Here is a 16,592-nt window from a genome sequence, read left to right as displayed (position 1 = left end):
GCCGAGCCGTGCGGGGCCCGTTTTTGGTTGCGTTTCCACTTAGCACAGGCTAGCGGGCACTATTTCAACGTTTTTCTGGCTCCATAAAATCGAGGTTCTTTCCGGGCCAACAAACAGGACTGAGTCGGGCTCAGTATGCTAAACTAGAGACAGAATCACTGTCAAGGGGGCTACAACTACAACAAGATGAACATATTTGACCGCGATTTAATTTTAATACACGTTTCAAAATGATGCAGAAGTAACCACATACTGATACCGGTTAGTAAAAACCATGAATTAATGGTTTGACAAGTCTGCAGACGGCGGGTGAAAAACCTTTTTAAAATGCGTGTTTTTCTAAATGGAGATCGGCCGATTTCCCACTACAGAGCCAATCGCGTTCACACCAAGCGGCAAACTCTGGGGCAGAGCCGGGACGCCAATAAGGAAGTGCCACAAACTGTAGATCATCTATTGGCCGATAGGCGGCGACTGCAGAATGGATCAACTTCCATAGACCCCCATGTTAAAATGCCCAACTTCACAGCAGAAATAAACATGTTTCTACCCCTGGATGCAATAAAAATTATTCGGGATATAGTTAGATTCCACCTTAATGATTATTAATTGTTGAGTGAATTGTTTTATAACGCAACCCTTTTATTTATATTAGGTCCTACAGTTTTTGCATAAATGAGGGCGTGGTAACTTTGATGGACAGGTAGGTGCCTCACTGTCAGCTAACAGCGACTTGTCCACTCTGCTAGGCTACAACGTTAGTTGTAGTTACTGTACTTGACCCTTTAGCCGTGTTCGTGGTGATTGTGCCTTTTAGGGAATGTTGTTACAAACATCAGACAATTAAAATGTTGTGCTGTGCGGTTGAATGTACTAACAGGACTTCCAAGAAGTCTACTTGCTTTTTTCATTGAGTAAAATGATAATATTATACTTGTTAGCAGGTGTTTGTGTGCTTGTTAGCTTAGCTTGTTATAGCTTATTAGCCAGCTTATGATTCAGCCTTGGGTAAGACTTTTATAGTCTATGGCTATGACGCCCATAATGCTAAACCGGAGCAAAAGTTAAAAGGGGACCCAATTATCCCCGCCGGAGTCCACTGCCAGGGCTAACGGAGCCGCAGGGAGCTAGCTAGCCCCCTGCGGCTCCGTTAGCTCCGGCGTCCTGGCGGCGGAGTCCGGAGTTATAACTGGAGATCAAGGAATGCAGCGAAACGCAGACTTGGAGGCAGGACCAAACCAAATGTAAATAGAAGGGGGTGTAGAGAGGCTTTGGATAATCAACTTTTGGAAGCAAATAAGTTGAATGAATTGTAAGTTTAGTGAGTACATTATCAATATAACGTTCTATCAGTGTTAATTCTTGTTGAATGATGAAAGGTTATTTAAACATTTTTTCTAAATGTTCTAAAATAGTGTGGGCCCCCGTGGTGAGGCTGTTTGGGCTGGCCAATGGGGTGGCCATGGCCACTCCCCAGCTCCGCCACTATAGAGCATTTGTGTGAAGAAGCAGGAAATAAAAAGGAACTCACCTTGTATAACCGGCAAGAGAGAAAGCCTTTGAGCTCCATACTGTTTCAGAAATAATCCTTGATAATCCATGATATGGCGTTTCATCACCACAGAATCTGCCGGTAGAATCTCCCACATGAGCTCAGCCCCCTCCTTTTTTTTTTTTTTAAAGCTTTATACCCCAAATCAGCACTTTTGAAACAGGAAGTGAAATAGAAGGATATGAGGCATGGCTAGAATGGGTGATTTGTTAGGTATTTTGAGCAAAACACTTCATAGACAAGTTTTTGATATATTTGTATATATCTGAGACCTATGCTATTGCCTAAAAATAGCATGATAGTTCCACTTTAATCGAAAGCACAAGCACCATTTGGCAGTGGAATTTTACAGAATTTACATAATTGTATTTGCCAGTGCTTTTCTGAGAATCATTACCACACATAAATAAAATAGCACTGAGGATATTAAAGATTGGTCTAAAAATAATATACTCAACCTGTTCTCTCTCAGTGAGGCTTTAACTACTGATGCTCTGTGTGATCATTAGTTTTAAAAGGGGTTTGGAGTAGTGGGCTGATTATTTGGACACTATAAAACTGTTTTGGCCAAATATTTTTTTTTCAAAGTATGCAGCTTTGCCAACGTTTTAAAATCAATATTGGCCCATACAACTTGAAGAGGGACAAGGTTTGATCCAATATATCTCTCCTAAGAAGACCTTACAAATGTCCCATTAATTCAAATGAAAAACCATAGGAAAAAGGCAAGTGCGCATAGAATCTGTAATAAGGGAGGAATTGTTTTCCTAGTGCTTCAAACTTTAAACCAAAGTAAGTATTTAACTGATTATAAGTATTTTTGAATGCATGAGAGAGAAGGAAAACACACCCTAAAATGGATGTTATATTGTGATGTTTTACCAATGAGGGGACGGTCATCATCAGCCGACCGTGTGTTTTGAGCGCTTTCCTTTAGATTCGGTCACTGTTGTCTTAACTGTTACAAATTTATATTCCTGAAGCTATGAAAAAAAAAAGTGTAGGACATGAGAATGATTAAGGAGGTTCCAGAACTCGACAGGAGTCCTGTCGAGTTCACAGGACACATTTGTGATATGATTAAACTAACTAATTTGTATTAATTCACTGTTTCAGGCTCCCAGAGAAGATGTGGCCATGAGGCATAGAATTTCTAGCAGCCTTGAAATAAAATGTTGGCCTACTTCATGCAAGCTATTTGGAATTAAACCAACTTGACAAATTACTTTAACAGGAGCCTTTTGAAAAGCAAACACCCTTTATCTCCACCCATAGAGTGATACACACACAAAGGATACAGTGAAATACGCAAATCAATTCCCTTTTCACCATTCTTGCATCAAAGATCTAAAGAAAAGACCCAGAACAAAAACACCGCTCTATGCCTTTTATAGCTTGGGGATACTTTTTTTCATGCATGCGGACATCGGGAGCGCGCATGCTTACACGGTTCCGTACACTCCTTCTGAATTGCACATTTCATGCCCCAAGAAGCTACGCAGAATGAGTAGGGACTGGGCGCAAAGCAGTTTCTGAATCCGGTCCGGCGTGCCGACGACAGCGATGCCTGTGCCCACCGAATGATCACAGTGCTTTACCCGGACAGCACTGAATGGTAGCAGCTGAGAGACGGGTGCGGAGCGAGGGTTGCCAAACCCGGAGGATTTCTCACGGCTCACGGACTAGAATGCTCTTCTATGTATATCCCCATAAACGGATGACAACCTCTAAACCATCCTATACAGAAAACGTTCACTTCTGCATTTGACGTGGTGCTGTTATTGAGGGTTCTTTTCTAACGGGGTCCATCATGCAGGTGCAAACTGTGGGCCAACGTTATTGAAATGACTTGCTCGGCGCTGACGCATTTGACTGTGCCATGCCAACCCCGCAGTGTCAGATGCCATTTTATTCTGCGCTATCCTAGAACCTGGAATTCCAGCATACTGGGCCTGTTGTGTAATTAGAAGTTCGTGAGGCAGTTGCAAACAAGCTGGTGCAATGATTAGCTACCCTCGGCCAGGCATTGTGCGCAATTGGTACTAAAGTGTATGGGTCCTGCTGCGTACTCCAGCCCCCGGCTTCCACTAGGAGAGGTGTGCTGCTGGGCTACAGCTCACTGGCTGTCAGCTTCACATCTGGACCGCCTGGGTACCGACAACTGCGGCCTGTTCGGACTGTGCACTCCCTGAACTTTTATGTTTACTGACTGACATCACCTCGGATGGTGTCGTGGGAAGGAGTGCATATTTGACTGGGATTTGACGTTATCGGTGATCCACTGGAACACCGTTGTCCAAAGCTGGACTGGCTGACTACTCAAGAAAAAAAGGCTTAACCAGCTATGGATTTTGCGTAACGAAGTCACGCATTTTTAACGGCAACGCTAGGGTGACATTGCAGTGTTCTCACCACATCGGTTATTTCGTCGTCCGTAAAAAAAATAAAAGAGTGAAAGTTGATTACTGTCCGTCATACGTATCAACGCAGTGGGATTTCTACGTCTGGTCGGCGTTCCCCCCCACCCTTCCCGCGGTGACGGTTATGGGTCGGAAGCGGTGTGTCGGTGCAGATTGTTCCAAGATGGCGGCCGGGTGCTGCGGGGTGAAGAAGCAGAAACTGTCGGGATCGCCCGGGTCGGGGTGTCCTGGCGGGGTGGGGGCGGGAAGCGGGGTGGCAGGAACCGGACATTGTGGCTCGGAGTTGGGGATTGGCTCCTCCGCGACCGTTGCAGCAGCGGCGAACGTGAGCAGAGCCAACGGCCTGGGGGGACCCGGGGGTAACGTTAGCGGCAGCAGTAGTAGTAGTGGTAGCAGCGGCACGAACGCTCTGTCCCCAGTCCCGGCCGGTTACTCTTCATCCGGCCTCTCCCCGAATCTCAGCTCGGGACCCGGTTCGGGCAGTGGAGGCAGAAAAATGGTTGTCTCAGCGGAGATGTGCTGCTTCTGTTTCGACGTGCTTTATTGCCATCTGTACGGATACCAACCTCCGAGAACACCCAGGTTTACAAATGATCCCTAGTGAGTATTTGTCTCTTTTGTTGTTTTGCAGCATATTTTTTGCTCATTGGTATATTCTCTCAACAAATATATTTTGCGGCACAGTTCATGTGGTTGCCTCTGGATTCTGCTTCAGCTTTGAGGGCACAAACTGTCACATCGAAACAACATTTTATTCATATTGAATTTAACGTTAACTGTTCGCGATCATGGCTTAAGTTGGAATTGTGGGCCTTGTCGGCACTGGCCTAGCGCTGCACTGAGCTAGCATTAACATTACAATGAATGATTTGATAAGATGTTATAATGCTATGACACCTAACACACCAAGTAATGTACATGAGGCGAGGTACAACAAACTCGTTGCTATTCGGCACTAAAAAACGTGTTGCTATACTGTTTGAGAAACACAGGCTTTAGCTAACGTTAAGCCTGTTTGCTACACGCTAATATTACTAACACTCAACGAAAGAAAGGGTGGACCGAGTAAGATAACATCGCTTATTTGTTCGGTTTAACAGTTCCAGCTGTGTCACTTGCAATAGAGCACTCATGCCGCTAGAATGAAATAAAAAAACACATAAAAAACTAACATTAGTATCATTATTTTTATTTATGTTGCCCTCAATGAACTCTGGCTGCCATATACCAGGCTAAGCTTTGTTAGCTACAAGCTACATTATCTTAGCAATGGAGCTAACCAGAGCTTGTGGTGATTAATTTAATGGAAAATGTCCCTCTGGTATAATGGACAGAAGACCTGTTGGATAACTGACACGTTATATAGCCGGTTTTGCTTGGTAAGTTTACGTTACTGTCGAATTTAGCGACACTGACGTTAACCGAGTGAAACACTAACCAACAAAGAAAAGGTGGTTTATTGCTTAGCAATAAACATCCTTAAGCGTTCCGTACGGCCAATTTAACACACAAACAGTACTGTCAGTTTTAAAGATACATAAAAGTAAAAAATATATAAATGTTAAGTATTTAAATGATTATTTAAACACTTTTCCCATTTTTGTGTCATTGGAATATTAACCATACAAGGTATCGATGTATGTTTCCTGCCCGTAACCGCACTCCTGTGCCCACCACTTTAACATTCCGACCCCACTTTAGAAATACCTTTTTTATTTGATGAAATCGTTTGACTTTGCTGCAGTTTTACTTAGATTTTGAAACTCTGTGAAGTAAATATTTGGAATTGCAATAGCACGTTTACTTTTCCGGTGTATTGGGGGAGAAAAAGCTGCCGTCATTTCAAATGCATATGACGGTTTGAATTTGTGTGATGAAGTAAAAAGTTCCAACTTTGGGGTGATTTCAGTAACATTTTGTATTTTAATGAAACAATCCATCATACACTTAATTTGTATAGAATTCAATCCCACTCTCTTTCTAATAAACATATTCACATCAAAGTGCCATTTTTGCATTTATGGTTAAGACTGTATGACCAATGGGTCTTTTAAAATGCTACTTCTGACATGTTAACATTTTGAAAGAAAAAAAGTACACTTGAGCCTTTAATTAGATACATGTATCCCCAAAAGATCACACTATCATCTAACGTCTCTATCTAGGGAGTTAATATCAGACATTCCTAATTCTACACATGGCTATGTCCATACATTAATGCACAAGTCCACTTACTTTTAAGGCTCAGTTCCAATGTCAACTCAAGGCAATACACCTTAAACATAAACTGATGTCACCTCTGCAATCTGGATTACTGCCTCATTGCAAGAGGGTCTCAGGAGAAAAAAAGCAAACTAGGATTGTAGTAAGCAAATGCCCACCACTGTTTTGAGAAGCTCATACATGTCCTTCATTCGGGGGCATTGTCAGATTGAATTCTTGAAGTCCTCAGAACAACTACAACATTTGACATAGACTCTGTTCTGCAAAGTTAGCTAGTGAACTAACATGGGCCTAAGATTATGAAAACTCGGATTATTTGTTAAGACACAGTTATACTATCATTTCAATTTAAGCCAATTTTGGAACAACATGATGGTGTATTGTTTACCTACCTAGCTTAGATGTTGTTGGAATTTATAAAAACAGCAAGTATTCTTCTCTCAATAGAGACTCACATGATAAGAACTGTAACTTAATATACGCGCAAAGGTCGATGCCTCAAGGACTGCCAACACACCATACAGTTTATGGGAATTTGCATCATTTTGAATGCAGAAGACCAATGGACCACGCTAGCCAGTGACCCTGCTACAGGTAAATTAGCATCACCAGTCAGCTTATTTAGCTTGCTTACTTTAGCTGACTTCAATAGTTATATAACTTGATAACGCAACTGTAATTGTTATTTAAAATTCGTGTAATTTTATGTTTGTTAACATGGATACAAATATCATAATCTCTCATTTTGAATATGTGCAAAGCTAAACTTACAACATTACAATTTGAAGAAAAATGGCTAGCTAGCAATCAGGCTACTCATTAATACAGTACAGGTTATCTTATCCATTGTGCTACTGAATGGATATCACTAGCAATCTTTTCTTTTAACCCTGTACATTCCTCTTTTGAGAACACCAGAAGACAACACCTTTCCTCAATGACAGAGAAGGAGCAAAGATCCTCAGGAAATGCAGGGTGAAACATTTGTAAGAGATAAAGGGTTACAGCGGTGAACATTAGTCATGTTTTTTTTAAACTATTTTGCAAATATTGGCTGTAAAAGTAATTTTATTTTCCTTTTGTAATTCAAGTTTTTATTTAATTACTGGTACCTTACAATATCTGATCTTGTAATTTTTTTTTTTGTAACATTTGTTTTATATGTGAAGAAGCTAAAAATAAAATTACAAATTTGTTCAAAGAAAAATTGTCTCATGTATGTTTCCCTTTGTAAAATTTGACTTTTTACAGCCTTTTTAAAAGTATAGGACTTGTAGCTCAAGATTTAATAGATTGAACAAGTTAAAAGTGTACAAGTCAGTGCAGTTAAAGTATTGGTTCTGGTATTGAAAATTCACTGAGGAAAATCTGTGAGCTAATTTTTTTCCTTTTTCTCCTTTCTCTTTGACTCTTTACACATTTGCATTTTCAATATTTTAGTGAGAGAGAGAAGCAAAATCACCAAGTTGCTGTATCAGTACAGAACATGCAGAAGCTCCACACTGGTTTACTTGAAAGAGACAAAACAAATGTCAGAAAAGAATGAGTTGAGATAAATAACCAAAATCTCTCTAGTTGTACTGATTTTCTTTAATGAATTACTTACACAAGTAACTTTGTTTAAGTATTAGAGTGGCGTTATGAATTTTAATTGGTGCACTTAAAACTGAACTGATGCTCATATAAAGGGAACACTATTGGATAAAGAGTGGAGCCCTGCAATGGTGTGTGACTTGGCATCTGAGATCAAGACCTTCGATGGAAAAGTGACAATAAATCAGTGAGTCAGATAAACTGTTGTGACACTACACTTCCTTCAGTCCTCTGCAATATGCCGGCCAAGTGTGAAGTGGATGAACAGTTGTCGAGAAACTTGAAAGACATTTCTATTAACAAACTGAGGCTAATCAATTTTTGTTAAATACCTGGAATACATAATTAGATACTTATAGATCTATTCCCTGTTATGCACACTTTGCTTCTGATCCACTGGGATACCATTACCTACCAACAATTGTGCAACTAGGTATGTCACAACTCAGGACATTTAGTATTCAAAGCAAATACTAGTACAATTCAGATTACATTTTGAGTCTTCGGGCAAACACTAAAGGCCATGATAAATCCCATGTAGTGGTATAACAGATCAAAATTCCCTATTAATATATATTTTACATTGCTGTAAAAACGATTCATCCACGGTTCTCGCCAAAAACGGCGCAAATCAATACTAAAATATGGTAACTACAGTACTGCTGAAACCCAATACTGTCCCGTTTCAGTATCTTGACCTTTACTTGGTTCCGAAGTGTCGGTTCTCATGACCTCCCTAGCCGCAACTAGTGCTGCCATCCACAATAAGGATCTATTAGGAAAAGTTGTGGATAGTACCTGTCCTTTTTTTAGTACTACCTCAGCAGAGATTCCAAGCGAGCTGCTGAGCTGATACTAAAAAGTGGAGTTAAAACATTTTCATACATTTAAGAAGGGTTATACGTTTTTTTTCAAATAGAAAAGACGGTTACTAAGTCGTTGGTTGACAGATAGTCCAACGACCCATCATGGCCCTAAAAAAATGTGTGACTATTGCCTAGTGTGAAAAACCTTCATGTGTTTCTAATTAACGTTTGACCTTACAGAAATGTACATCCGACGTGCACATTATTAAAGTTAACCTCCTTTAACATGGGCCCTTCTTCTTTTCTTTCAGCCCGCTGTTTGTCACATGGAAAATAGGCAGAGACAAGCGGTTGAGGGGTTGTATAGGTACATTTTCTGCCATGAATCTGCACTCAGGACTCAGGGAGTACACCCTTACCAGGTAAGAGAAAGGCAACGTTGTTTTTATATTTCAAAGCTTTAGATCAAAAATAATCAACAAACCTATTGGAGTCAAGATCAATAGCATGGGCAACTATCTACCAACAGTAGCAGTTAGTCAGAACTTATTGTTTGCCTGTACATGAGTGCAACAAATATGAATGTTCTGTTTCTTATAGTATTTACTTTCTTCTGTTTCATTCATGTAGCTTGCAGTAACGATGTGTCTCCTTTGATCCCATGTCCTGGGGCATCAAAAAATATTCAAACAAGTTATTAAAGTCAATAATTCGTTTTTTATGTATTAAGACACATTGATATGTCTACTGTATACCTGTAAGCACTTTTATATTGAAGTCAGACAAACTACGTTTAAAATGTGCCACCAACGCAATCTTATTAACAGAAGTTGATGTAGATATGTTCAAATCATTTCAATAATGACATTTATATACTTATTGTAAGTCGCTTTGGATAAAAGCGTCAGCTAAATGCAATGTAATGTAATGTTATATGTATTTCATATAAGTCTTAACCTGAATGAGATCAAAAGGACAAGCATTGACACAGTAAATTGTAATAATATCTTAACTATTACTGTAATGTATGAACTGTTATAAAACTGTTTTAATTCAAAAATGTTGTAATAAAGAGTCCTTGTGTAGGTTTATTGGGATGTCCAGACACAGTGAAATGGGTTAAACCCGCAATGGTGGACTATCAGACTGGTGGGTTAAACACCAGTTTGGCACTACACAGCTTTGGTGTACAAGTGTTTAAATTAGAAATCTAAATTAAATATATGTTACTGATATTCAAATTTCACGCAACCCCTCACAAAACACGTCATTATTTTCAGTGTAAACGGGGCCGTTTTTTTCCACAAGCATTTTTGCCCCAAGGGTCAAACACAGCTGTCCAAAACCTGTAAACACAGACGGCTGCTTACTGTGTACAGATACCTCAATTTAACAACAGTTTTCAGAGTTTCTTAATTCAATCCAATACAGTGTTATCTTTTATAACTCTTTCCGAATTGCCTCTTGTAATAGATGGTTTCTTTGTGCTTTTATGTCTGCAGTGCCCTTAAAGACAGCCGCTTCCCCCCTATGACAAGGGATGAGCTGCCTCGCCTCTTCTGCTCAGTGTCTCTTCTCACCAACTTTGAAGACGTCGGTGATTACCTTGACTGGGAGGTAAGGGACTTGGTTTGTTAAAACAATTGCATTGAGAAGTGTTGTTGCTAAATTGCTCACATTTTTTGCTATTAATAGACAGCAGTCCCTCCATATGTTTTGAGGTTGTTAAAGCAAAAACCAAACAAATCTTAAGCCTAGTCAAATTCTAATCATGAAGTTTGAAGAGGTGCATAAAAAGTGGCAACATTTAACATTTCAGCATGTTAGTTTTATAAATGTACCTTTGTTGGATAGAGATATTTATGGGTTTAAAAATGTATTATGTCCTTGTGATGCATGTCTTGAATTCTAGGTGGGTGTTCACGGTATTAGGATAGAGTTTTTCAATGAAAAAGGTTCAAAGCGCACCGCCACCTACCTACCAGAGGTTGCAAAGGAGCAAGGTGAGATCTATTTTAGCCCCTAACAATCCCAGCCTCATCTGCTTTTTTAGAAAGATAATGTAGATGTGGATCTTTCTAAATGTGTTAAGATTTTTAAAACTTTTATTTTATCAAGGTTGGGACCACATTCAAACCATAGATTCCTTACTACGAAAGGGAGGTTACAAAGCTCCCATCACAAATGACTTCAGGAAGACCATTAAGTTAACCAGGTAAGATTACACTCAACATTTCATCTGATTGATGCACACAATCCTGTATGCAAGAGTTTCGCCAGCCAAGCAGAATTGCTAAAATTGCATATAAAGCTTTTAAAGGACATGTGTATATATGCATTATATACTTTGCCTTTCAAGTAGCCTATAGGGGAACTCCACAGATGTTTTGCACATTACAGTTTATACGTTTTAGGGATTGCTACTATGTGAAATAAGTGGTATTAAGCCTTTTATGGCTTCAGAGCCATGTGAAATTCCATATATTGCCTTAAGTGATGTTACTTGAGGCAACATCGGTTGGGGCTGATGACAAATTTGATTGCAATTAGGGGATACATTTTTAAAGATTTGCTAAGCTCACCACTCAAAATGATTGCAGAGTGCTGCGTTCAAATGCTGACCTTTGCCTTGGATGCGCTGACCTTTCAGAATGCAACCAATCAGATAACAGTTGTATGTAGCAACGCAAGCTAGCAAAGGAGGTAACCATAGAAACTAAACCTTGCGATGAGCAAAGAGCAAATCGCGTATCGTGTGTAGAGGAATGCACGATAGTAAAAAGACGATATATCTGGTACTTCTGTTGTATCAATTTTTACGTTAGACTGCCTATTGTGAGACGGTGCAACTCGACATATGTGGAGTTTTATCTTAAGGAACAATTGCATATACATGTTTGCTGTTCTAAGCCCAGCATCGACAGTAGGTCCTGTGTTTCGGTGTCAGTTGCTGACCATGTGCCTCTACCAACATGTCTCGTCCCTAGGTACCGTAGCGAGAAGTTGACAATGGGTTATGCAGAGTACATTGCCCACCGCCAGCACCATCACTACCAGAACGGCATCGGGCACCCTCTACCACCCTACAACCATTATTCCTGACAGCGAGCCGCATGACCAATCACTGGACCTCTCTGCGGACCTTTTCCCAGGAGAGCCCGCCCCTTCCTGGTCTAGCTATTTCTACTACTGTACCATTTTATGATGATAGTTTCCGTTGCCATGCTGGCCGTCTCCCAGACGTTGACATGGCAACGGGGTGGCAACGAAAGCATAATTTGCTCATGGCAAGAAATCCAAATTAATTTTTCTTTGCCCATGGTTATGTTTTTGCAGCATATGTATACCAATATCTATAACCCCCCTATTCATTACATTTTTGAAAATGAAACCGATATTCGATTTTATTAATCTTAACGTCTTTTCAGCAAACCTAATCAGGTGTTTGATTCTGTGGATGGACGGAAGTCTCTTACGGTGGATTGGTCTAGCGCGTATATCATTTAGGCTTTGCTAAAAATGTATCATTGTCTTAGAAATGATTCTTTATTTTATTCTTTATCTTACTATCCAGGCCATGTAGCAAGGCAAAAAACGTAGTTTTCAAAGACTGAGTCGTCTCTATTCTGATTCCTCTCAATAGAGAAAACCCAACAGAATTGACTGTTGAGCTTTGTAAACTCTTGTAGTGTTGTAGTTGGAACTATATATTGGGATCTGTATTCTCCAAAGTATAGATAGTAGGATTGTGATGCCCTTTTGCTGGTAGTGTTAATCGTTTGAGCTCGCAATCGTGTGTATATTTCTGTGCGTGGATATATATATTTTGGTCTTCCACAAGATGGAGAAACCAGTGAGTGAAATTTAGAAATTGGATTTTAACCTAAAGATTCCCTACAGATATTTGTTTTGTTTTTGGAAACCTCCCCTCTAAGTATTTGTAGTGTTTTGTGTTGGAACTTGTAGTCCCTTTTCTTTTAAATTTTAGATAAATGTGGAGGAAGCCATTTTGTCTGAGGATAATCATGTCTGTGCAGGGGATTTATTAGTTATCTATTCAAAAATGGGACACAAGTTGGTCTGATTTCCCTGCATTGGAATGTGGGAGCAGGCGCAACTCCCTTTGTCCCTAGATTTAAAAAAGTGCATGACAAATTTCATTTAAATGTACTGTCTGCTGAAGCTTACTGGCAGGGAGTCACTTGTCAGGGACACGCTTTTTAAAAAAGCCATATTCTCTTTTTACTCCACTTTTGTAAAAGTCTTGTTTAGCTCCAAGTTTTTACATACCAATTAAAGGATTTTGGGTAATCTGAATGCAAACTCACACCATCACTGAATGCTAGTCAAACCCTGTGGTTTCAGTCATCCGTCTTGTATATTGCCCGTGTCGTCGTGGAAACATTATCTTGCCTCTTCAGAGTTTAGCTAACCATTTTGCCACTCGTTCACAAAGTATGATGTATTGAAACTGTCATTTTGAATGAAGACGCACCACGTGACGCACAAAGGAGGTGTGTGTGAGATTCACCTGTCTGTGTCCTTTAGATGTGCATGTGATTGCGTCTTTTAGAAGCTGATGGAGTTGTTGAAACCGCACCTCCACCGTTCTCTAACACACTGTGGGGACTGGAAATGTTTGTTGTGTCACTAGGTTGGAGCAAACACTGTTGAAATTAGTTCGAGCAGAATCCGTGCCCTTGCTGTTTTATGTCTATGAAAAAGCCAGGGCTTTGTTAGGACTTCAGAAGCCATTTCCCATCCTACTATCAATCGTGAGTCACATCCACACACACATCAGGCTAGTTGGATTCACTTCTCTAGAATGTCTTTGAGGGGCGTGAGACGCTCGCTTTGGGTTTGGCGTTCAGTTCTGCCAACTGGAATTTTGTGAGAGGTTGTCGTTACTTGACATGTTTTTGGTAACAGCCTTTACTAACTGACAGGTTATTTTTTCTTTATGCAAAAAATGTCAAGGGCTTTTGGCACTCCATCCACAGTAACCCGAAATGACCCAGATTTAAGTTGTGTTGCCTTAAACTAATGATTTAATAAATGATGGGCCGACGGATGTTGCTCTGACTGTTCCTCTGTCCCGTGGTTTCCCAGCTCCCATCTTCACACCACAGTGTAGGAAAGGGCCTTTCCTCACTTGAATGCTAATACTAAGTTAGACATATGGGGGCTTCTGTATGCCTGCAGTGTCCTGTTGGCTCTCCCAGCTGCTGGTCCTCCATTCTTTCCGATTTTGAAAGCCCCACATAAACACATTCTCTTAAAATAATGTCGGGGCTCTGTGGTGTCGTTGACCTTAGTGTGTAAAAACCATGGGAACACCATCTCCTTGTTAAATATACACTACATGAAAAAGAGGAACAGTCACGCCTTGATCCCCAGGCCCATTTAACACAGCACAACCTGAATTATTCTGCTGCAAAACCAAATTGACCATGCTCTTTTACATATATGTCTTTGTGTACACATGCAATGTATTCAGTTGCATGTACGTATGAGTATGAGACCTATGGTTTTATCCATGATATGCTTGATCTATGGCTTAGACGCTCTTATTAAACATTAAGAGATTTAAAAGACAAATATGGTGCTATCTGACCTCATATTGGGGTGGTCACGCGCTCGTGACGTCATGCGGACTCATCGATCATATCATACTTTAAAGATGCTGCATGTAAGATTTTCTCTTTAGAGTTTCATCTCGAAATGAGTTATAGCGGCGCACTGTTAAATACCGGAAGATGTCACCGTAGAGCAGTAGAGAAGAATCTGTGCTTTCGTTAGGGCGACTTCCCTATGGGAAAAACAGAGTGATATTCTTACCCATAAAATGAAGAAGGAAAAGCCCTCACAGCAAACCTAGGGGCTACAGAATGTACTGTTAATGGGTATTGAGAGAAAATCCTACATGCGTTACCTTTACTATCCTTGATATATGCAGATCTGTTCAACAGGTGTTTTTCTTTTCTTCTTCCTAGCAGTGCAAGTCAACACCCCTGCAGGTTTGAAAGGACAAGAAGCCATGCGAAGCCCCCCCTCCACCCTAGATTACTCCACTGTGGCCTGACCTCACGGCCAAGATGATCAAGGTTATGGGTCGATTGGTAGATGGTGGCAGTATTAGCATCCGTTCTCCTGGAATATTTGGATGCTGCTTTCTCAGAGCACTTCCTCTGTTTTTCCTTTAGCTGCTGAATGGTTTTCCCTCTGGGGGTTCAAAGGCGTAAACACCTTAAACTATGTTGAAGGTATTCATCTCCTACGATGGGACGAAGAGCTAATGTTTTACGTAGAACGTGCAGAAGAAAATAGTCCCGCTTCTGTTCTGATTTATCTGTTTAAAGCATCGATACCTCATGGGATTTAATGGAACGGCATTGGTAGTTCGTTGTAGCAGATTGTGTTTTGGTTCCATACCAGGGTTAGAGTTCGGCCTCAGCATTCCGTGTGAGTTCGCTCTCATATTTCGTGGAATGCTCAAGCTCGTGTTACCTTCGTATGTTCGACTGAACCAAAGATGCCAGCGGCCGTGCCCACATGCTGCTCACGGGCCTGGCTTCCTGTCCTTTCAAAAGACACCCCCCCCCCCCCCCCCCCCCTACAAATTGACAAAATGTTTTTCTGTCTATTTTGTTTTGTGTGTGTGCAATTTCTCAACTGTCTTGACTTGTTAAGCAACTTCTCAATGAATTGTCATTGAGTCTCTCTGAAGCCGTACATGGCATCAAGGATGGTTGCAAATTGTTGTTACTTGTTTTGTTTATTATTATTATTATTATTAGAAGTAGTATTAGTATATTATTGCTATAATTTACAAAAATGAAAATCCCATGGTGTGCCTCCTAGCTTTATGGGTTTATAAACGTTTTTTTCCCTAAAGACCAGCAGTTATACTTTGTATAAAAGATGGATATTTCCTTATTTTTTATGCCATTAAAGATGAAAAGCCTGTTTTCGTTACTCTGGACCCAGTAGCTGCACTGGTACACAATCGCACTGATAGATGAATATTAACAACAAAAAAAGAGAATAAATGAATCAATAATAATAATGATAATGACGAATGAAATAAGAACTACAATAAACTTGTGTTTGAAGCTTTTATATTAAAACAAAAAAACATCATAAAAATAAAATGACTGTTTTTGTACATCAAAAATAAATTCTTTTCAAAAGAATATTTTGGATCTAGTTTCAAAATTATTTTAGTGGTTTTCTATGTTCTGAGTTTCTGAGACACTAAGACGTGTCACTGTACAAAAATACTTTCTGTTGCAGTGGCCTGATGGCTGGGAGGGTTGCCTGGTGTAACGCCTCATACCAATTATTTTTCTTTTCCTTTCGGTTTTTTGGATCTTTTTCTTAAGTACATTTAAAAAAGAAAAAAAAAAGTTTATGGAATATTAAGAAAATGGAAACTTGAATCTATCCCCTGTAGAACTAGACCCTTCCTCCTTTCCTATTGAATTGCTGTTATTGTGACAAGACTTGAAACGGGCATTTAATATGATGGTATGACTCCAAAAGAAAAAAAAGAAAAAAATAAACACACCAAAAAAAAGAAACTAAAGAAAAAAAAAAGCTAAAGTGTGGGGAGGGTTGAAAGAATATATATAGATGAGTATGTAAGCAATGGCTGTGAAGATAATGTAGTTTTAAACATTGTTATTACCGTTTAAATCATTTATTCAATAAAAAATACAAAATCAACTGAAAACACATCGTGTCATTTGATTTTTTTTTTAACACATCCACACATAGTGTTTGCTATTACAGTATGTTTCACATTTAAATATGTTTAAAAACAATGTGTTCATTTGCTAAGGAATGGTATGGATTATGTCAGTTGCACACTGACTTTAATACTCCACATATATTGTGTTCAGTTTGCTCGATTAGATTGGGATAAAATATTCAAAGTGTACATTTGAAGTGTATGGGATTCATTTTGTATGCCAAACTTGCATTAGAGGTTTTAAATTT

General features: G+C 39.7%; 1 protein-coding gene across 2 annotated transcripts; it reads left to right on the top strand.

The window, feature by feature from the left end:
• Positions 1–1,594: 1,594 nt before the first annotated feature.
• Positions 1,595–16,326, top strand: ammecr1 (AMMECR nuclear protein 1). 2 transcript variants are annotated; one of them, XM_079652351.1, is made up of 6 exons: positions 1,814–4,572; positions 8,906–9,016; positions 10,097–10,211; positions 10,507–10,597; positions 10,713–10,809; positions 11,582–16,326. In XM_079652351.1, the coding sequence occupies exons 1-6, from the start codon at positions 4,097–4,099 to the stop codon at positions 11,694–11,696; spliced, it is 1,005 nt and encodes a 334-aa protein (XP_079508477.1). In that variant the 5' UTR covers positions 1,814–4,096; the 3' UTR covers positions 11,697–16,326. The 2 variants fall into 2 exon arrangements, with proteins under 2 accessions (XP_079508478.1, XP_079508477.1); XM_079652352.1 differs by lacking the exon at positions 8,906–9,016 and having other exon boundaries at positions 1,595–4,572.
• Positions 16,327–16,592: the final 266 nt, after the last annotated feature.

This window comes from Notothenia rossii (genome assembly GCF_949606895.1).
Source record: "Notothenia rossii genome assembly, chromosome: 9".
NCBI classification, from domain to species: Eukaryota; Metazoa; Chordata; class Actinopteri; order Perciformes; family Nototheniidae; genus Notothenia; species Notothenia rossii.
This window is presented reverse-complemented; position numbering and strand designations above follow the sequence as displayed.

Bases quoted from the DNA above. Each gene is read 5' to 3' on its own strand.
- ammecr1 (XM_079652351.1), top strand. From the start codon at position 4,097: ATGGGTCGGAAGCGGTGTGTCGGTGCAGATTGTTCCAAGATGGCGGCC. The intron at 10,212-10,506 runs GTAAGGGACTTG...CTTGAATTCTAG, and splicing joins GTGATTACCTTGACTGGGAG to GTGGGTGTTCACGGTATTAG. The intron at 10,810-11,581 runs GTAAGATTACAC...TCTCGTCCCTAG, and splicing joins AAGACCATTAAGTTAACCAG to GTACCGTAGCGAGAAGTTGA.